Source organism: Squalius cephalus, assembly GCF_949319135.1.
Source record: "Squalius cephalus genome assembly, chromosome: 6".
Lineage (NCBI taxonomy): Eukaryota > Metazoa > Chordata > Actinopteri > Cypriniformes > Leuciscidae > Squalius > Squalius cephalus.
This window is the reverse complement of record NC_137127.1, coordinates 6,730,126-6,753,200: the sequence shown is the minus strand read 5'-3', so window position 1 is coordinate 6,753,200 and position 23,075 is coordinate 6,730,126. Positions and strand designations below refer to the sequence as shown.

Below are 23,075 nucleotides of genomic sequence, written 5' to 3'. Positions count from 1 at the left end.
AGTATACTTGACTTGTACTGACAGAAAAGTATATTTGGCCAAAACGTGTACTCAATCTTTTGATGGAAATATTACAAGTATAATTAAGTATTCTAAGTACACTTGGCTTGTTGTTGTGTTTACTCCTTTGATTGAGTAGCCTATTAAATACTTTTTTCACATAGTTTTACATTACATTGTTTGAAAATATTGATTAATAAAGAGAACAGATTCCTAGCTCTTAGCTTCTAATTGTGAGTATGTGAATTTTTGTATAGTGCACTTGTAGAGTACATTGGAATTTACTTAAAATCTACTTAAAGTAGAGTTATTAACTTAAAGCTACGGTATATTTCAAGTATAAAAATGTATATCTAATAGGAACATAGTATACTTGAAGTGTAAAATTAATTCTAAATAGTAAACTACATGTATAATGTTAAGTTCACTTACAAGTATACTTGCAGTATAAAAACTACTAAACTACTATTCACTGAGAGTATACTTCAAAGTGTACTTTCATAAACTAAAAAAGTACTACAAGTATTTGACGAGTAAACTATACGCATAGTTCACTTGTAGTATACAGTAGTTGCAGTACAAATGAAATATGTAGTTGTAAACTAGTTGTGTACTCAAAGTTTACTACTGTTACACTTAAAGTATACTTTTGTACACTTAAAATTATACTACTAATACACTGATATAATACAAGTATACTACAAAGTATACTTGAACTTTTCTAAGTATACTTAATGAAATTAACTTAAAGAATACTTTAGTACTTTAAAGCATACTGGTGCCATAGGTATTGAATTGAATCCACATTATTAATGGTGTAGTACGGAACAAAGTGGAAAATCATTGCAATGTAAAAAAAAAAAAAATTCCACCTGTCCAGAAACATAATGTTGATGTGAACGTAAAAAAACGCATCTATTGTGACACTTTACACTTGAACGACATCGATAAGCAGCCACTAAATGAAAGCAAAGCCAAACCAACCAAACAGTTCAAGTATCATCTCTCCAGGAAACCTCTCACCGATTCATGTTTTATTCAGAACCAGCCATTCAACATTCAAGACCTTAATGCAACAAGACCGCCTGCCTTGTATTTCAATCCAAATCAGCGAAGAAAAGCGACCCTTAACGTCGTGAGAAAGCGATTGTTAACAGACATCAGGACTGACTTGCGTACTGGATCATTCTGAAGATCTAAACAGACATATTCACTCAACATTCCCAACATACTTTACGCACATAACAAGACTGATGAAGTGTCTCTCGTCATAGAACAGTCACACCACCAGAGGGCAGCAGTAAGCATGCTCCTGTTTGGTGGATCATCTAGTTTGGTGAAACCATAACTTCCAAAATATAGCAGTCAAAACGCCTTATGTTCATTTGCCGCCCATTTATGAATAGTCAACAGCTTCTAAACACACATTACAATGCATATTTGTTAAGTAAATTTCACATACGGAATTAAGTCAAATCTACTTAACTAAGTTAAATATAATTAAAACAAAGAAAATAAGTAACTTAACTTGGCCGGTTGAAGTTGGAGATTACTTACTCTGTTTTAAGGATATTTATTTTACTCAAACGATATAACACTGAATTAAACCATGCTTTTAAAGTATATGCTTTACTTAGAGCATCCATGTAAATAATACAGTAGATAGTGTCTAGACAACATATCTGCATAATAGAAGTAATGTGATACCCACCCAATCAATACTTGGTACACAATACACAGTAATAGTAGCATTCCTTGAATCATTTTTGAGTATGAATGTGTCATTTTGAGTAGAAAATGAACTCCAGATGTCACAAAACAGCAACTTACTAAACTTAACAACAAATACAATGATAAAACAGTGTAAACATAGAACAGTGAAAAATGCAACCTTATTAATTATTCATGACCAGTATCAGAACTTTGAGTAGGTTTTACTTAATTTTATAACATTAATATTTACACTTTAATTTCTACAAGCTTAAATTGAGTACTAATATAGAATTAACTTTTTTTTTCTTGCCTGAATTAACTTATTCAGGTAGAAATTATACGTGTTTGTCTTTACTACAGAATCATTTTTATCAGTCCAATGCTGCTCAAAAGATTAGGGTCAATAATTCAATAAGATTCAGTAAGGATGCATTAAATAGATCACAATTGGCAGTAAAGACAAAAAATACTGTTGTCACCCAATGCCAATGTTATCAAATTGACACTTATTGTGAAGTGTTATTGATTTTGCATTACTAGGAAAAGCTGTTAGCAGTCACTGACCCCCATCAACCTCAGCAGTGAAGCTCAGGAACACACAGGAGAGAGAAGGAGATTCTCAAAAGACTTTTCCATAATTCCTAAGCCATAAGTAAAGAAAGAGCAGGGGAAAAGGTTACACGTACATTAACTCTGTCTTGTGAATCTCTGCAATCCTTCTTTCCAGTTTCTCTGAGTGCTTGGGGAAGAACTGGAACTTGGAGCTGTAGCCCTCTGGATGCTTTCCCGGGTCGTAGTCTCCAATCTCAGCTGCGCAAAGTAGTCATAAAATCAATCTTTCATCATGCAACCATTCATAGTGTCATACCTCAGCAGTGGAGCGGACACTAAATCAATCTTTCATCGTGCAACCGTGCATTTTAGTTCACATATGGCCATGCTAACGTGTTTTTTTAATGAGCATGCTCTGTGAGAGCAAGTGTTGGGAGCCATATGTTCTTTGCAAGGGTTTTGTGGATAGCATATAGTAAGAGCATTTTTAATATGCTGTTTGCTTCTGCACTTGGTACCAGTGGCAAGCGCTGACGTCTTAAACCGGGTGTGCTGAGTGCAACGGTTTATACGCTTTCGTATAAAGTGAATTTCCCTATGGAGAAAATACTATGAAAATAGTTTCAGATATGACTTTTCTATTATTTGATTTAGTCTAGTATTGTATCAACCACAATGTGATTTTCAGTGATTGACAGCACATTTTTCCTTGCGCATAAAATCCCCCATATGCCAGCTAACCAATGAGAATGTGGAACAATAATGATGATGCATAACAACAGAGCGTAACTGGGAATCTGTTTACCCGAAACCCTCCATAACTGGTACAGATTTTAAGAAAATTACAGTAGTTTGGCAAATTAATAAATGATGGACAGTTACATACGTATTACCAACATGTAAGTTCTATGTCACACCTCAAATAACAAGGGATGATATAGTAGTGTTAATATTAATTAGCGAGTCCACAAACTCATTCTCTCAAATGGCTTTGGTGTGCAGAGCATTCTCAGCTTATATCCCTGACTGGTACCCATAAGCCTCTCTGAGTCCTGACCATTGGGAACAGTGATGGAAAAGTGCATCTTTAATTCAACAGAGTCGTCTAAAACATGGCCCTGATCAACCTGTCAAAGAACATTACTGTGCATCCCGACCTCTAAGCTGCTATTTTCCCTTCTCATGTGACTAAACCTCAAACATCTCTGTAGGCTACTGAACAAATACCCAAATTCAACTGAGAGAGAACAGATTAAAATAATTGATTCTGGTATTGAAAATAGTGTTGGAAATTCATGGGGAAAAAAAGCGTGCCAAATATTTTTTGAAAGATTCAGTATTTTATATTAGAAATTAGTGACGCACAGGTACTACGTTTTTCTGCCGATACCAATAGCCAATTATTCTGAATTATATCTGCCGATACTGATAGTTTGACTTCTTATAAGGAAAAGAAATCTCTCCCATCTAATGCTGTAAACTAGAGAACCCTCTCATCTAACACATTACTCTATAATATTAGAGGTTAAAAGTAACAAAAGAGCTCAAACTATTATATTCAACTGCAATATATTTTCAGATATAATAATTACACTTCAATAAAAACTGTATAATGTCGCTATTTTTAACTGTGAATGCGTCATTGTCGCATTAACTTGACAGCCCTAAATTCACCACAATAGTCAATTTCTTCACACACAGTATAAGTTTCACCAGTTTGAATGTCTTTTGATTGCATACAATTACATTTATCAGCTGATACTGATCATTCATTGGCTGATACAGAACATTTACTGAAAAAAAAGTTGCTGCCTTAAATTTTTAAGTACAATCAACTTGGATGTTTAAGTCATTTCAACTTAAATTACTGAAATTCAATTACTTAAAATTGCTTAACTCATTTTGATGAGTTAAAGCAATGTAAAAACATTTGTCATAACTTATTAATCATATAAATTGTTTACAGTGTTGGTACATCCCTATTAGAAACAAATATATGTTTAATTGTGTAATAATTCAAAATAAATTAGGTTGAATTCAGGTTGATTGGGACACTTTTTCCCAATATCCCAGAATTCATAAAAGTCCATTATATACACTACCGTTGTAAAGTTTGAGGTTGGTATGAGTTTTTAAACATTTTTAAAGAAGTATCTTATGGTCTTTAAAGTTGCATTTATTTGATCACAAATAGAGTAAAAAACAGTTAAATTGTGAAAATTACATTATTATATCTTATTCCTGTGAAGGCAAAGCTGAATTTTCAACATCATTTCAGTGTCACATTCTAATATGCTGATTTGCTGCTCAAGAAACATTTATTATGATCAATGTTTAAACAGTTGTGCTGCTTTTTTTTTTTTTAAAGGACTCTGATGAATAGAAAGTTCAAAATAACACTTATTTGAAATAGAAATTTTCACAACATAAAAATCTTTAATGTCACTTTTGATCAATTTAATCCATCTTTGCCAATTTAATCCAATAAATCTTACCGACCCCAAACTTTAGAATGGTATCACACAGCTTCTGTCTTAAGTATTAAGTTCTAGGTACACATTTCTTTCTACTTTACCTTGTAAGATGTAAGCTGCCAATAAGGCTGCGTCAGAGGTTTTGCAGAGGAGACGGCCGTGGTACAGATCTCTCTTGATCTGCAGGAAGACGAGATACCTGCAACCAGGACACGGAGAGAGCACATGAAGACAAACGCTGAGAGAAAACACCTCATTTATTCCATTACCCTGAACACATGTGTTTGATTATGTAAATGATTAATCAAAGGTTCAATCTTACACCATTCATCTGTAATGAGGGCTGATAATGAAGGACGCAGAGGTGCAAAGTGAAACATTTCACAGTAGGAGACAAAGAAAACAGTATGTGTATTTAACACTCTCTCAAAACATGCTAAATATTTCTCTTTGAGTTGGTTTCCAAAGCAGGGAATGAATTGAGAACAGGATTGTTGTTTTGGGAAGAGATCTCCTAAAGCAAACCGCTGTGTCAAAAGCATTTGAGTTGGGGAAAAGAGAGACACAGACATCTGTCTCTCTGGCCTTAACATCTGTCTCAATTCAATATAATGTTACAAACACAGATGCTACTTTATATAATTATGCATTTGGAGCTCATAGACTGGATTTTAATGGAATGGAAAGAGTAAATGCAAACAATATTCATATGATTGTTTAAGACAAGAGCTTCCAGTAACACTTTAGATTAGCGAACACATATTCATTCACTATTAACTAGTTGCTTATTAGCATGCATATTAATTACTTATTCTGTATGACCATATTCTTCTACATAGCTAAACTTAAAGGGTAACTCTCGCCAATATGCAACCTAGGGTCTTTTTGTTAATCTACCCGAGGCGAACTTTCGTTTAAAAGCATAATTAGAATGGAAACGCCACTTTTAAGTTTGATAGTATTTTGCCTTTTGAATGGGAGTGCTTGGGGCACTTCTATGATAGGATCAAAAATCACTATTTTTAAAACATTTAGGAGGCTCGACACAACATGAAACTGTGCTGGAAGTATCACCAGGGGCTCTACACATGAACTCGAGCATTGACAACATTGTTTGTGTACACAGAGTTTACTAAAAAGAAAGATTTTGAACAACTCACTGTAGCTGTGTCCGCCGGCATTTTGACAGTCAAAAATAGTCGATCTCCGAATGTGAATGAACTGACTCTGAATTTTAGTATTGCTTCTTTTTCAAATTCAAGGTCATTATTGATTTTCAATAACGACAAAACAACAAATTATCTGTGAATTTATATGGAACTAAGCTTTAGGAGCTTTCCATCTTTACTCTCCTCCCTGTTACGTTGCATTCGGAGATCGACTATTTTTGACTGTCAAAATGCCGGCGGAGTTTTTAGTAAACTCTGTGTACACAAACAATGTTCTCAATGCTAGAGTTAATGTGTAGAGCCCCTGGTGATACTTCGAGCAAAGTTTCATGTTGTGTCGAGCCTTCTTAGTGTTTTAAAAATAGCGATTTTTGATGCTATCATAGAAGTGCCCCAAGCACTCCCATTCAAAATGCAATTTGACTGAAAACGAAAATAGGATCAAACTTAAAAGTGGCGTTTCCATTCTAATTATCCTTTTAAACGAAAGTTTGCTTCGGGTAGATGAACAAAAAAGACCCTAGGTTGCATATTGGCGAGAGTTACCCTCTAACCACTACAACAACTACCTTATTTAATATCAATAATCAATAATTAAGAGTTTATTGAGAGAAAACTCCTATTTAATAGTGAATGTGTGTTTCCTAATCTAAAGTGTTAACCAGCTTCCTGTGAAGTTTAAAGCACCAATGTCACATTTTCTATTCATAAATCAATCCAGTCCCAATCTGGTACTTGGCTCCTCTCACCTTCAGTGCAACATGTGTCCCGTGAGTAAAGAGCGACATGCTTGTCTTTAACTTCTCAAAGTAGGCCAGCCCAGCTAGAGCTAATAGCTTTTCGCATAAGAGGCCATAGGAGCTAAAAATGCAATTATGTTCCCTGAATTCTCTCTAGGTGACAGCAGCAAAATGGCATTTTCTGTAGCCACCAGTCAATTTCTGGCCTACATATCAGCTTCCTTCTTTATCCCTGACCTGCCATTTACGGAAACACGCTCGACGTGTCAGTGTCGTTTGGTCCTAGAGAAGGACGGGACAAATATAGGAGCAGCTAAATGGCAAAGTATTGGGCTGAGATGCTTGTTTTTCCTCTGTGGAATATGCACTTTACCCAAGACATTTTCCAATAATCTAATAAATAGAGAAAGTGGATATGCATCACTAATACAAACGCATTACAGGGAGATAAAAATGATATTGTAACAAGTGTCATGTTTTATATGTTTGCAGATTTTTAAATGTGAAGGAAAAGGATTGTAAAAGATGACAGTATTAAATATCAATTCATATATATATATATATATATATATATATATATATATATCTTTTATATTATATTTAAGCAATAAGCCCCTTAAAGCCGTGTTTTACAGTGGATTTAGAACAGCTAGGGGCCGTAATAACCCCCTTAGCTGTTCTAAATCCACTGTAAAACACTGCATCAAGGGGCTTATTGCTTTTATAAAATGGTTACTCCAAAAAAATATTCATTTTAATATTTATTTTATTCATTAAATAGACACCAGCAACAAAAAATATCACGTAATAACACATTTATTCCTCCGCCAAGCAATGTAGTTCCAAAGAGGTTGCTAAGCAACACATGCAGCAACAAAGAATCACAAACGGCAGTTGCGCAGTAACACTAATGTAATGCGGTCACACTCAGGTGTGTGTTTGTTGAGTAATTTACAACGGCTTCGAACGTGGCTCAACCAATCAGAATCAAGGACTGGAACTATCCGTTTTATAATATACTATATTATCACTGTAATCAGGCAAAGTGACGGTAAGCAGTTTCTAGCAAGGGCGAAATTGTCAATCACACATTGGGGGGGACAGGTGTGGGACTTTTTGTGTTGGCGAATGCACACATTTTTTTAATCAAAATAAAATAAAAGTCAGAGTCCGAACACTTGCCAGCATACAACAGTCATGCTGTTAAGTGTACTTGGTACCTCTAGGGGGGTCCGGGGGAGCATGAGAAATTTTGTACATTTTAAAGGTAAGTTCATTAATCTGGTGCACTTTGAGTCACCCGAATCCACTGTTAAAAATAAATAATCCACCCGCAAACCGCCCGAACCTATGATATTCTCTGATTTAGATATCTGCATCTGATCATCACATTACAATTATTCAAATTCTTAGTGTTAAGCATGATAATATGGTAACATATCACACTGACATAGGCTGATTTAAAATTAACATTTATTTAAAATAAAAGTTCTTCTTTTGCCAAAATTATATTTCCTTAATAGCCTAAACAGAGGCTTTACTCAGTTTGGGCCATGCAAATTATGGGAGTTTCCCGGGAGAAATAACAAACCGGGAGGGGTCCGGGAGATAGGGCTAAAAAACGGGAGAAACCCGGGAAAAACGGGAGTGTTGACAGGTATGGCCAAATGTCTGTCAGATTTCGCGCTCCTAAATCTTCTTCTGTTTGTTTTTTCCTAACTCACTGACGGTGCACGAGCCACGAGCTACTAAAGGTATAGGGAAAACATGACATGGATTTCAGGAGAAATAGGTTTTGTTAATGTATAGTGTAAGGCCAGTCGAATGGATTTGGGAAATGGACCGGCCGGGATTTTATATTTTCGGAGCTGGAAAGAAAGACGTTATTTGCAATCACATCGATATTGCCCGCATAATCATACAGTATGATCAAATATTGGGGGGGACAAATTGTCCTTCTTTGAATATTGGGGGGGACGTGTCCCCCTGTCCCCCCATAGAATTACGCCTATGGTTTCTAGGATGCATCTTGGGTGCGAGTGACTTGGTTGTCATGAAAATCATGCTAATGACAAGTTTGTGCATATTGAGCAATTATCTTATATTGTGACCTGAGCAATTATAAACACTGAAAAACTCTCAGTATGGTTTTACTGTGGAATTATGAGCGGAAAGTGCAGAGAGACAGAATCACTTTTTTTTTTTCTTTGCTCAAGGTGGATGCATTTCTTTTTTTCTCACAGGGAATGTGCTAATTCTTCCATATACTCTAAACGATGTCCTTTTCTTTCAGATAACATCCCTCTGTTTCTCACCCATACCTCTCATTAGTCTATCTGCTCATTCTCTCCACCTGCCTCTCTCTCATCTAATTTCCTGCCTTCAACCCTGTTCATCCTCTTGTTCCATGTCTCTTTCCCACTTCTCGTCTCATTTCAGTGTGAATTATTACTTTGTGTTCCCCACAAGCAATGCATTTCACAGTACAGTAAACACTAGCGGTCTCCCTCAACTTCACACATCAATCTCTACCTGAAATACACATAAAAAATCCATACCACGCTGTGCGTTTGTCTCTTATACGCGCACACTGTCAATAAAGCGGCCCTCATTAGGTTCTAAGAAGCACTCAGTATCATTAGATCTTTTTTCAGGTCGAGTGTGTGAATTTCTGGGTGACCTCATTGCAGGGGATGAAAGCTGGAGGCTAATCATGTATCATTCAGAGGAATCTGTTGAGAGTCATACATCTGACCATACATCTTCTCTCAGTGAGTGAGAAACCGCTTTGAATTTTGAGAGTAACAGCAAGATGAGAGGGCTTTAGGCACTTGCATATGTTTAGGGTGCTTTAAGATCCTTTCAATTTCGATGAGCAATCTGGAGAAGTTACTCAGTGTTCACATACTATAGAATGTCTTTAAGCACTCAGTTTGTTTCATTTTAAGGAGGGTTTTGGTTACTAGAGAATTTTTAGACAGTCCATAGTATGCGAACAGTAACTTCTTTGAAGATGCAACGCTTTCAAGTGCATTCTGGGATTTTACAATAACAGATTGCTGCAGGTTTGATATATTTCTGTAGGCCAAAACCCACAACTAGCATTTTAGCACCTCCGGCTAAAGTCATCCTTAAAGTCAGTGTTTTTTTTTTATGGGTTTATTTAAATGCTTGAAAAAAGTCTGTGGTTAACACAAGTTCAAGAAATGCTCACATTTTACGTCACATGCTGTTTTTCGTCTGCTATATAGTATGCGATTTCAGATGCAGCCTTATACTAACTAAAGCTTCATTGTTTCACTAGCGCTCTTGCAAACTATTCTAGATCAAACTGTCTGGGAAAATGTTTTTAAATAAAGACTGAAAGAGTTGTTGGAAGATTATTAATGGTGACATTGAAGTCATAGTCGTTTGTTTATAGCCTAAGTTTAGCGTTTTACTTTTGGCGATTGTATTTAGGCTTTAAAGGAGACATATCATGCTTTTAAATCGTTCCTTTTTACATATAAATCATACATTTGTAGTCTATATAAAGCGGAACTGCAATGGTTGGGTCTGAATTCCTCATTATTATAGCTCCACAGGCCCCTTTTCTACCCCTTTTCTGATGTGCGTCTGAGAGCAACTCGTTTTGGTGCGGTCTCTTTAAATACAATTGAGACACTTCATACCCCGCCCCCTCTCCAGGATGCAGAGGTGACACTCGGTTCAACTCCACCCCGTTCGGCCATTTTTGTAGTTTGATAGCAGAGATACGATTATCTAGCGGCACAGAAACTTTTTATTCACACGTTATTAACAAAATGTCAACAACGGAAGACTTGTCCAGCCAGCCTTACATGTTCGAGCCAGAGTCGGAGCCGGAGCGAGATGAAAATGAAGACGACGAACCTGCAGAACAACGTCTTCATATGGATGTATCGCAATGGTGTGTTACTGTATTTACACATGAAACTTTGGTCTTCCGACCTTTTACCACCGTGTCGATTTATTTTGATTAATATGTGCGAGGGAGAGAGAGCAAGACAGCATCTAGTTTGGAGACGGTGTCTTGTTTACATTTTCGCCTGGCTCAGAAGTGAGAGAGAGTGCGTGCGCGCGACCGGGTCTCTCTCTCTCTCTCTGCTCGTTCTTTCAGTTAAACATGCGCCCTGTCACAAGGGTGGCAGTTCATCTACATTAGACGGTGTAATGAAGCGTGTGGGTTACTACATCCAACAACCGAACATTTTAACTTACCCTCTCGTAACTTCTGCATCTTTTAGCTTGGACTACAAAATTGCAGTGAGAAATAAAAATGGCGGATTGCTCGAAGTGTTGGGCCAGAAGTCAATGTCCTTATTTGGCAGTTCCGCTGCAAATACTGTGACGTAATAGTTCACAAAACGTCATAGATAACAGAAAAATCGGAACAGGTTGAAAAATAAGGCCAAAACAGAATATAAAGATATCAACGAAGCACCTGAAGAGAATAATTTCAACTTTTCTGTACTTCTAAACACTCCAAATATACAACAAAATGCATTTAAGGGCTAAAAAAGTGGATTTAGCATGATATGTCCCCTTTAAACTTCATTAAAGTTGTGTTCATTTGTTAACATTATGTGACTGAATGACTGCCTCCTCCTTATTATCAGCACCACCCTGTCACTTAAGCCCTTCGCCAGGTTCCCGAATGGAGTGTGTGTGAGAGAGAGAACTGAATAGAGCCTCGTCATCTCCGTGCTTCTCCTCGGGAGAACGGTCTCTTCTCGTAAGCCCAGGAGGGGAACAGGGAGGGATTCCCGCACTGCTAAGCCACGAGTCGCTGGACCGGTGTGCCCGTGCAGGGGTGCATGCGTCGCCGCCGTCAGGCTGAGAATGGCCAGGACGCTTGACCCTTGTGAAGATGGGCCGCAACCCCTCGCGCCCCAGACCCCCTTTACCTGGACCAACTCCTCTGAACACTTTCCTTCACGTGCACCAGCACAGCAAGGTCACCAGATCCCCTGTTTATTTTGGACACTTTTATCCCCATGGACGCTTCCCCTCTTTGGACATTTAATGTTAATTAACCCACTGTCTCTGTCAGTATCATAGACTTTCTTTCTGCAATAATCCAAAAGCCAATGGAAAAATCATTTTGGGTTTTTGTTGCGGGAACCAGAGTGATGCTAACATCCAAAAATACATTATCACTGCAGTGCTCTATTGCAAACTGGGAATATTAAGCATAAAGAAGCACAATGTCTCAAAGCACCACCGGCACAGCAAAGTCGAATGGCTTTCTGGTGCTGCCAAACATCTGTTGCCATTTCGTTTGCAACACTTCAATCAAAGCAGAGCTTTAGGCCTACGCTTAAGGAAATATTTTATGCGAGAAACTGAGCCAGATCTGTAATCAGGTGCCATTTAATTATGTGACTTAAGTAGTGAATGCAAAAAGCAGGATTCATTCATTGTGATAGCCCGTACCTGGTGATCTCCTCCTTTAGAGCTGCAGGATCTGGTGGGTAGAACTTCACCCGCAGACACATGGTGAACGGAGGTTGTGCTGTGTGGAGAGAAAAAAACATAAGATTAACTTCCACACTGAACAAAATGTTACCTTTATCCAGTAGTTCTCAACAAGGGGCCTGGGGCCCACAAGGGGCCTGAGCAAACTTGCAATGCAGCCGCAGGATGACTTTAGTATTTAAATGAATAAATGTTTATCAATATATTACAATACTCTTATTCTAAATGTAAATCCCAAAAAAAAAGAAAAAAAAAAGAATTCATATTGAATTTTTTTTATTATATTCTATTGTTTTATTAAAAGGGACAGTTCTGGAATACAAAATCACAAAATGTTAATTAATTAAATATATGAACAAAGTTCACTATGGGAGATATCTTTGTGTATTTGTGTTGGACAATAATGGGGGTTGAGAACCACTGCCTTAATCAGTATTTTAGTCTTGTCAGAAAATAATATCTAAACACCTTTAAAAACAAGTTTACTTGAAAGCAACACGGCATTAAATATTAAGTAATTTTGCAATATATATTTATGAATATGCAATATTCTTGTTTTCAGAGAATATATCAAGAATTATGTTTCTTATCCCACTGGCATTAAACACGAATCTAACACAATTTTAAGAGATTTATGATTAAAACATGAGGAAGCAATCTGCCAATGGGCTAAAAAGAAATCATATTTTCTGAACATTATTAATACGAAAGAACTTATGTAACAGTACTTCAAGTTAAATACTATAATTAACTATTATTTTGGAATACCCTGGTACTACTAAAAATAAATTGTTGTACTGTTTTACTCTGTTATGCCTAATAATTTCAGTTTGACCCCAAAGTGCAAATTACGCAGGTCAAACAACATGTCAAACAACTATACAATCTGCTGTTTCTGAATTTAACTTCAACATCTTATGAAGTCAGGAAAAGTGTGATTAAACAGACTGTTTTACAAAGCTTGTAATTAAAGTTACTTTAATGAGAAACTCTCCAGTGTCTCATAATCTCATCAGTCTGTTCTAAGGCTAAGAAATGTGTTAACTTTTTTAAAAACTTTAAAGTAGAAAGTACAATTAAATGTGGAAACTTTTTTTTACTTCGGCTTTTACACAATATTAATATTAATATTACGACTAAAACACAATATGTCAGAATAATTTCTCTGTACCCTCTATAACACTGTCTATAAAAACAAGTTTTGCTTCTCAAGTAAATGTATCTTGCTTCAAGGATGAAAAAAACACTGATTAAGAAATGCATTGTTTCTTCATTGTAGTTTGTGTGAGATCAGAATCATACAAAGTGAGTGTTGAGTAAAGAACATAGTTTTAGTTCAATCACCCCAATGTACAAGAATATGAGTCCACACCAAGCTTACCAAGCTGACACACAATAAAACAGTGTCAGCCAATCAAAATTCACCTTGAGCATTTAAAGCGGCAGACGACATAAGCGCTTATAATAAACAGAACCCTATTGTGCGTTGGCGTGGACGCTAATATAGTTATAGTTATCACTCTTGATGTGAACGGGCCTTAAGCGCATTTCATGGCCAGTTTAACACAAGCAAAGGTCACCACATCATCAAATGACAGCTCCTATTTAAGAACACACCATTTGTAAATGTATAGTACCCATGAATCCCATTAGCATGCTTCATTACAGTCACTATAGTGATGATGTTCATGCGCCTTTATGGAATCTAGCACGCTATAAATAAGATCTGACTGGTGATACTTACATTTCATCTGCTTAGAAATTGACTTGGTGAACTCCAGCCAGTGCTAAAACAACAGAAGAGAGCGTTTTAAAGCCTCACTCTCTCACACAAACACACACACACATTTTGACAGAGCACATGTACACACACATATTACATCTATATTTCATCTAACACATAATTACACAGGAGCAGGTGGTCAGTGTGGGTAGATGTACAGAGATTGTATATCAGGATGAGTGTGAGATGGGGGGAAGGGTAGATATATTAATCATTTCATCTCATTTCTTTCCTCTCCGGAGCGAAATATTAGCACATCTTCGACGTCACGCTGAGATTCTATCACTGCTATTGTGTGCAGCCCCAGATAAGCCAAATCAGCCAAAAAGAGCCATTGGATTTAAGAAAGAAAGTATTTTTGGGTCTTAGTGCCTTAGGCTAATGTCCAGAAATAGCATCAGGCTATTGGAATTTGATTTCAGATTATAGCGATATGAAAGCTTGTTGGACAATATTTCCCATGCCACATTATAGCATTCAGGATTGTCGGCTAATCTGTGGCATATTTTGTCAACTAGGAATGTTCTGAAGGGAATTGTGAGCACTTAGCAGACGCTAACGTTGTTCCATTGTGTCGTCTACATCAGTTAGATGTCCTCATTATTATTTATGTCACTCAACGCGAGAGGCTCCCAAAGGGGGTCAGTGAAAAAGACAGATATGAAGAAACTCTAGAGTATGTATGTAAAGCCTGTACACTCTCAGGTTTGCATTTAGCAGACAAAGATCAGGACAGATCTCCAATTCAACAGGATTTCATTAGAGAGCTATACAGAATGTTTATGTAGATTTTTTTTTTTTTTTATATATAAAATTAGATTGCAATTTTGAAATTAACATTTAATATAAATACTATTAAATATACAAAATATTTAAACAATTGCTATTTTGTAAAATTTAAAGCAATGTTGTAACTGTTAAGTAAAACTAAAACTTAAATAATAAAAAATAAACAAATATAAATGACAAGTCCATAACATTTCTATAACTTACACTAGCAGTAAATGAAAACTAATTCAAAATATTAATAATAGTACATAATAAATAAAAATAACACTGATTTGAGGACAGGTGTTTTAGCTATTCTTTTCACTCGAGTATAACCACTGACCACATTAAAGGGATAGTTCAACAATGAGTGACGTACACGCGCGAGAGATCATTTCCGGCGCTTGCGCAGATTGAAGCGCGCGCGCCCTCAGATCACTTAGACGTGGCAGTGTACAAGAGGTAAAAACAATATAAATACTGTTCGTTTTCTCACACAAACCGCTCGTTTCGTGTCTTAGGCCATCAATGTGTACTTACGATGGGGAATTGTTTAATTTGGACTTCTCTGTGCATGCTCTTTGAGATAGTGACCATAGACCTGCATTATATGACTGACAGACAATAACAGTTTGACCAAAGTGAACTATCCCTTTAATAAAGTATTTTGTAAACAGTAGCAGTAAAGAAACCACAAAAAACAATGACTATAATCCCATTACCTCTAAAAGCATTTTTAAATCGTTAGTAAATGGACTTGAACTTCCATAAACCTGTAGAGTAGTGGTCTGGATTCAAATATTCTGACACACAAAGTGAAGCATTCACATGACTGGAAAGAAAGTAAGGCTTTGTTTTTCATTGATCACATGTTTCTCTGAGAACAATACGCTTCATGCGAAATTACGCTGCGTACTCGTGCACTTTTAAGCTTCAGTGTCATCCGTAACATCACTAACATAAGGGCCTGGCCTCACATGATTTGCAATTTTCAAACCTGTCCTTCTAGAAGGTTCATTCCATCAATCATCAGCTCTGTCTCTTTACTCCAGTATAACACTGAGAGTCAGTCTGACCAGTGCAGGATCAATACAAACACAGCCCACCCAGAACACACATGAATTCATCACTTATTAGGAATCACAACCAATACGAAATATTAGGCATCACAACCAAAGTCACTTTGAGTATCCTGACATGTGAAGCTTTATCGTAATAAGAAAGCCGTGGACATGAATGCAGAAATGATGAATTGGTGCTGCGCATTACCGTTGACCTTGGACTGTTCGACGCGAGCCACATGGTGGGACACTCACCCGTTGTTTATCCGGATCGACATATCTAATGCCAAAATAGTCCTTCTCCAGCAGGTTTAGATGGTGGCAAATGAGGTCGAACAAATACTGGCCTTTGGCATCCCTCTGAAAGACAAAGAGAATAACAAACGATCAATAGAGCAGAAGTTTATTATTTGTCTGGGTATGCACTTTATTTCTGGACCAAAGAAATAGGAGGAAGGACTGAAGAAGGCCAGCCAAATAAAACTAAAGTTTAGTGAACTGAAGGCTGAGATGGAAAGCAGGGGATTTTAATTACTGATGACATTATTATTATTATTATTATTATTCTGACATCTGACTCATGGAGAGATTCTGTATATTCAATATGAATGCAGAGTCTTGGAATTTCCATTTCATTTCCATGACCTTTTCATTCATGATAGGATTTCAAAAAATAATGTCGGAGACGGGGAGACTGCTGTGCTGGGATTCACTTCTATTTGTATGCCAGGTCCCAAGCGGAATTACTTGACATAAGCATTTATTATTATTATTAATGAACAAATCTCTCCAATAAAACCCACAACAAACAGACTGATTTTATGTGATGTGCAGCAAATTTACTCTAATTGGTTAGATAGCCTAATACTTTATGTAAGCCAGAGCAAAAACTAGAAACATTTATTCCATGACTTTTTAAATGTATCACTCATTTCATTGACTTTTCATAGCCTGGATATCACAAATGACTGTAGAAACCTGAGAGTCTGTCCAAATAAATGCACAAGGAGAAAGAGATGAGAAAGTTAATAGTTTACCAACACTACATGGATAACCTACACACCATTTTAGCGTTACTTTTTACACTTAATATGTCATTTGTAATGGCACACAAATTCTACAATGTTCCCTATCAGTCAGTCACGTTCCACGTTACATCGAATGACTGACACATTAGGGTCTCACTTGGGAGCCCAATCACCTTTGAGTGGTAAGAAAACGGGCCAATGGACATTGGCGAGTGAGTTTTGCATGGCTAACCATTCCACAGGATATACGTGTATATATATAACCTTGCCGGCAACTCGCTCATGCAGGTTTGTGCTGAGGAGTTGAGACGGGATCCCGGGATTCAGCAGGTGTTACAGGGTCCTTCAGGGAATGAGTGTTATGACAGTAACCAAGACGTTTTTCATAGTCTCAGACTTTTAGACCCCATTATATCAGTTCAGAACTATATAAGCTCATTATCTCAAACGGTTCCTCATTAGTTCAACAGTTCTTCATAACTAGGGAAAAATTCGGGAGAAGAAATGAAATTCCATAAACCTGAAGTCACTTTTTCTCTCTCCGCCCACCTCTAATATCGCACTCATATGCATTCAGAAGCCTCAAACAAACAACACAGTCTTTCGCTTTTGCAATATTTTTTCTCTGTAATTGTATGCAATCAGAGATTGAAGTGCAAATCAAGACAATTCACCCCCAGTAGCAAGTCTTCAGGCATGAGTGATTTATTCTGGATTAAGACTTACTGTAAGAACTTAGCAAGCCATACGCAGCCTATAGACAAATCATTCTGTTATGCTGAGCTTGGGTCAGTACGCGTACAGTGAGTGTATTATAATGTAGATCTCATCTCGTGTTGCTCTTTAAACTGAACAGTTCCCTCTATGAATCATTATATTTACATGCAATCTGAACGCAATCTGAATGATAGCAGATGCGAAAGATCTTAAAGAATCTGTTAAAAATAATACATTTATTCAGATGCACGATAATCTCTTAAACACAGTCAATAGCTATGTTTCCATTCAAAGTTGCGAATTTATCTTATGCGCGAAATATATTGCGTAAAACATTTGCGAATAAAGCAGCGTTTCCATCCCATGTGTTCAAGAGAACAATCATCACTTCCTGGAAAATTGGCTCAAAATATCTCTAATAAAAAGGGACGTTGCTGCAATCAGGGAAGAATGTGGCTCTTTTATCCTAAATAATGAATGATTTGTGCCTCAGAACGCGCAGACGAAACGCAATAAATGCGGTTATTATTCTTGCGTTCAGATGCTGGTGTTTGTGAACACAATCATGTGAGACATTTTTAATTACATATTTAATGAGTTTGGCTCAGGCATTTCGGAATAACTAAAACAACATTCGAGATGAAACTGATCCGCTGGTTAATCCAGTTATCTAATCGCATCCTCTGTTGAGGCAAAGTCATGTGAGTCTTTTTGTTGAGCATCGAGGGATTTATTCAGTAAATGTGGGTTGCATCGTAGTTTATGTGTATGTCTTATCGCATAAAAAATTATCCGACTTAATTGGAGCGCATTCGTTTTTTTAGAATTTATGTGCTATCCAAAATTTGCATAAAAACAGAGACAGAAAGAACTGAGGTGGACGGTCACTCTGCAAGCAGGATGTGTTCTGTACCTCTCAATCACAAAACCTCTGGAAAGCCTTTAATGATGCTCACATAATGAGATCAGCCAACAGACAAGCAACATTTTCAGCCAAATTGAGCCTTTCAGGCCCTTGTGTTGAGTATGAAAAGGGAAAAATATAAAGGTCAAACACAAGATACAGCATTTTCATCAGCTTTGAAAGCCATTTCTAGTTCAGAAATGTTGTTACAGAGGAGCAGTTTCTGACATAATAACACTATTTGAACTAACTAATGTTATTTCTGTGTAGCTCAAGGAAAATAAGGCAAGGAGAAGGGCAAACGAGACTCATGCTGGTTTGTTTACTCTTGGAAATATCTTTTAGAGTTTTAGAAGGAGCAACAGACATGGGAAGAGTCATACAGTAGCGATGCCTGAGTGGAGGAACCATCTGGCAGTGTGACCCCGGCACTTAAGAGTGTCTTTCACACACACACACAGGCACACGCACACACACACACACACACACACACACACACACACACACATATACAGAATATACACTCAATGAAGAGCCTGATAGCTGATACCATATTCTACATCTCAAAAACACATTCAATTTCTCATTGCAAGTTCTCTGTGAAACAATTATAAAAATCTTTCAGTAGAAAACTTTTATGGTTCTATTTTCGGATAAACGAGCAGATGGAGGGCAGTGGACCATGAGCGCATGCGTCTGCCTGATGCCAAATAGAACATTCTGTGGGTGTCTAGAGACGGCTGGATAGCTGTATAACACACAGCCTTCACGCAGGACTGCTGGAACCCAATGGGACTGCCAAAGGGGACAAAAAAAGAGAAAGAGGTGCTCCTATTTGAGAACAGGACAGACCACCCCCGCATAGATGCAGAGAGAGCAGAGATGGACTAATGTCAGCGAGCACATAAGGTGAATCAATGATTATAATTATTATTATTATGATAATAAAATCATATAATTAATAATATTATTATTATAAATTAAATAAAATTAAAAATTAAATTAATGAAAATAAAATTAATTAACATAAAATGAAAATAAAATAAATTTAAATAAATTTAAAATAAATTAATAATATTATTATATTATTTTATATATATATATTATATTATTATATATTTTATATATATATATTATATTATAATTAAATTAAATAAAAAAACTAAAAATGAAAAGAAATAAAAAAATAAAAAAATAAAAAGAAATTAAATTATTCATGCTTCTTTAGAGATGTTACTTAAATCACCTGTATATACCAGGTCAGCAAATTAAAATCTTGTTATATTTATATCTTATGCCTAGTTTCTAAGAAGATGTGCAAAAAAAAAAAAAAAAAAATATATATATATATATAATATAATATAATAATATAATACTTCCAATTATTCCTACATTTGCCTTCAATCAGCCATTAGGTGTTGAAGTGGTAAAGGCCTGACAGAAGAACCTGGGGTTGAGTCTTTGGCAAAATGTGGACAGTGATATTCACGTTGATATTCTCAGGGTGAGTTACTTGTCAGCACTCAGACAAAGGCCCAAAGGATTATGGGAGAGCGCGAACCCCTGTCACTTCTAAGCAGGTTCCCAACTGAAGGCCCATAATCCATTATGGCATGCCTGCTTACAAGACTAAGGCTAAAACAGGCAAACACTCTCAAGCCTGTAACACACATACACACTTCCATCGAACTGAATATGACTATGATTGAGCATTACTCATCAATTGTTATGGAAGATTTATGTTCTCCTTTTCACTTACACTGCCTCCAGAGTTAGCACTAAAGCCACATAAAGAGGCTTTGAATAATTCCACTTCCCCATTACACAAGAAACAGAGCAAACGCACACTATTCCAGCTCATCTTTTTATATGGTGGAGAGAGCAGCACACAAAAATCCAGGGAGTCCATTCATCATCTAACTGAGATGGCTGGACAACACTCATTGTTCACCAGGGTGAATGTGTAAGCAGCCACTTAGCCAGAGATAACACAAAGGCAAAACCATTTATCTTGCACAGCTCTTGGATAATGAGAAGACTGTATTGGAAATAGCAGTGCTTTTAGTCAATGAAACATCACACCTTCAACCTTTACAAAGAGCAGATGAGGGAGGCCGTTTCATATTCGTCATCATTGTGGACTGCATCACGATTAAAAGCATTACATTAAAGCATTTAGATTTTTATTTAAAACATCCCCATTCATCTAGCCTGGGAAAACCCAGACAACTTCCGGCAAATTTAGATTTGCTCTGCAAGTTAGTCTGGCAAAGAGCTCATTCAAGCCCATTTCTAATCCGTCGAAATCGCGGCACCAATCAGAAACGTTGGGGCGGGCTTTACACAATGACGATCGCTCTGATTGGTTTTAGGTCTATCCAGTTGCACCCAGAGGCATTTGAGCGACGTCCGTTGTTGAAGCGCACCAACTTTTAAATGCATTATTATATTCAAATTGCAAACACATGAGGACAGTCTCCATGAAAGACCCACTGGCAGATGAACGTGCTACTACATTTCTCTCCGAAACGGTAGGAAATTAAAGTGTAAGTTGCAGGTTAAATTTTTCACGAAGATAATGCAATGTGTTTATTAAACATAAAGATAAGAACCGCCCACCATTGTTTTTTATACCAAAATGCTGATATAATATGAAAAGTTGGCACTTTTAACAGTGGTTTTAACCGCTCCCGCTCCCTTCCACTAGATGGGGCGTGACGTCATAAGAGGAACTCACTAGTAGAGTTACCGTACGCTAGCAGCTATAGATGCCTTACATAACTACAGAAAAGTTGGTTGTATGTTTTATTTGATAAAAAAAATTATGGATAAAATAACTCCACTGTAAACATACTCGTGTGTGCTGACTTCAAGGGGACCGTGATCCTGCCTGAAATGAGAATAAGCTATTCGCAAAACAAACGGGTTCAGGCACGTCAGATCAGCCGTCGCAGGTCGAGCTGTTCCACTAAACTAAACGCGTTCACCTCACGGCAGCACACACTCTCCACTGCTGATAGCTCACACAAACACAGTGATGGGGACATCGATCTCTCTTTTTCTTTTCTGACAATAAACATCGCTAATTAAATCGTGAGAAATTGATAACGCGTGGATTGAGGAAGGGTATTACATGACGTTTGAGCCGGCGATGAGACTAGCTATTGATGCCTGTGCAGTGTGTGCATCTCTAACGTTGCAGCTCTGATTTGGACTGACTTACTGTAAGTAAATAATGTATTCAGTTCAGTCGTTGTCCCTCCTTGCTATTCTACATGACGGCAATATTTTGAAAAGACTTGCTTGTTCCGTTATATTATCCGGGTTAAGTTTGCACCAGGCTAGACTAGCTCTAACGTAGCTAACGTTACTCACCAGGACACTTGGCCAACCCTCCACTAATTCTCCTCACACCAAGCATTAATAACTCTTTGAGTGCCATGGCTCCCCTATCTCACGCCTGACCGGTTAAAAATTGTAGGGCTGTGGTCCATAAAGAATTTGATGGTTTCCCACATCCTCAGTCGTTCTCCAAATAGCCATAATACAGTAGGAATCTAGCGGAGTATGGGTTGCGAGTTCCTCTTGTGACGTCATCACCCAGTAACTGAAAAAACACGCTACCGTTGAAGAAACCCCAATAAATGTTATTTTAACGCATTTTAAGACAGAAATAATTAAATATATACATATAGAGCACTTTAATTTACACATTAATTGACTGTGGTGGTTAACCTGCAACTTACACTTTAAATTAGATTTAATAGAGGATTTTAACTGTGACAAGATGATTGACAGGGCAGTTTACGTGACAGGATGCACGCGACAGATCCGTCAGATAAAGATGACGAAGTAGTATGTCCCAAAGCTTGCCTACTTTTTTGCTACACATTCAAAAGTAAATACCTTTTCTTCTCAAAAAGAGTACATACTTTTATGGCGTAGTGTAACTTAGGCGAATTGGGACGCAGCATTATGGCTTTACACGATGACGATCGCTCTGATTGGTTTTAGGTCTATCCAATTGTGCCCAGAGGCATTTGAGCGACGTCCGTTGGTGACGCCCCTTTGGAAATGAGTTATTAATGAAGCTTTGCCAGACCATAACTCAGTTACTACTGAGAATGGTCTGGTTTTAACCAGGCTACCATTCATCTCAATGGCAGTTTCTCAGCTGATGCAGGACTCTCTGGAAGCATGCCATTTTAAAACTGATATTGCTCATGGTCACTCAGTTTTAGGCATGGAAATCTTTGAGCCAATTACTTAGCCATTGGAAAATGACATCATGACAACAGTGATTGGCTGATGAAAATGCACAAAATGATTATCCTTAGCTGTGACCTCCAAGGGAGCACACAGGGAGAAATATAGCGAAATACTATTACATTTAAAGAGAACTGTTTTCTATTTATTAAATATATTTTAAAATGGAATTTATTCCTGTGATGCAAAGCTGAATTTTCAGCATCATTACTCCAGTGTTCAATGTCACATGATTCTTCAGAAATCATTCTGATTTGATGCTCAAGAGACATTTGAAAATGAGAAGAAGAAAAAAATGAGTCAAACGTGATATCAATGTTGAAAACAATTCCGCTGCTTAATAATTTAGTGCAAATCGGGAAACAAATTTTATTTTCAAGATTCTTTGATGAGGAAAGTTCAAA

General features: G+C 37.0%; 1 protein-coding gene across 4 annotated transcripts in view; it reads right to left on the bottom strand.

Annotated features, from left to right (window-relative positions):
* The window catches only part of frmd5a (FERM domain containing 5a), a 110,709-nt gene that overhangs the window by 17,746 nt on the left and 69,888 nt on the right, over positions 1-23,075 (bottom strand). For all 4 annotated transcript variants that reach the window (XM_079875051.1, XM_079875053.1, XM_079875052.1 and 1 more), the window contains exons 2-6: positions 16,012-16,116; positions 13,889-13,931; positions 12,103-12,181; positions 4,841-4,938; positions 2,400-2,523 (exon numbers count right to left, since the gene is read on the bottom strand). In XM_079875051.1, coding sequence (XP_079731177.1) covers positions 2,400-2,523; positions 4,841-4,938; positions 12,103-12,181; positions 13,889-13,931; positions 16,012-16,116 — 449 coding nt within the window. The remainder of the gene's footprint in view (positions 1-2,399; positions 2,524-4,840; positions 4,939-12,102; positions 12,182-13,888; positions 13,932-16,011; positions 16,117-23,075) is intronic.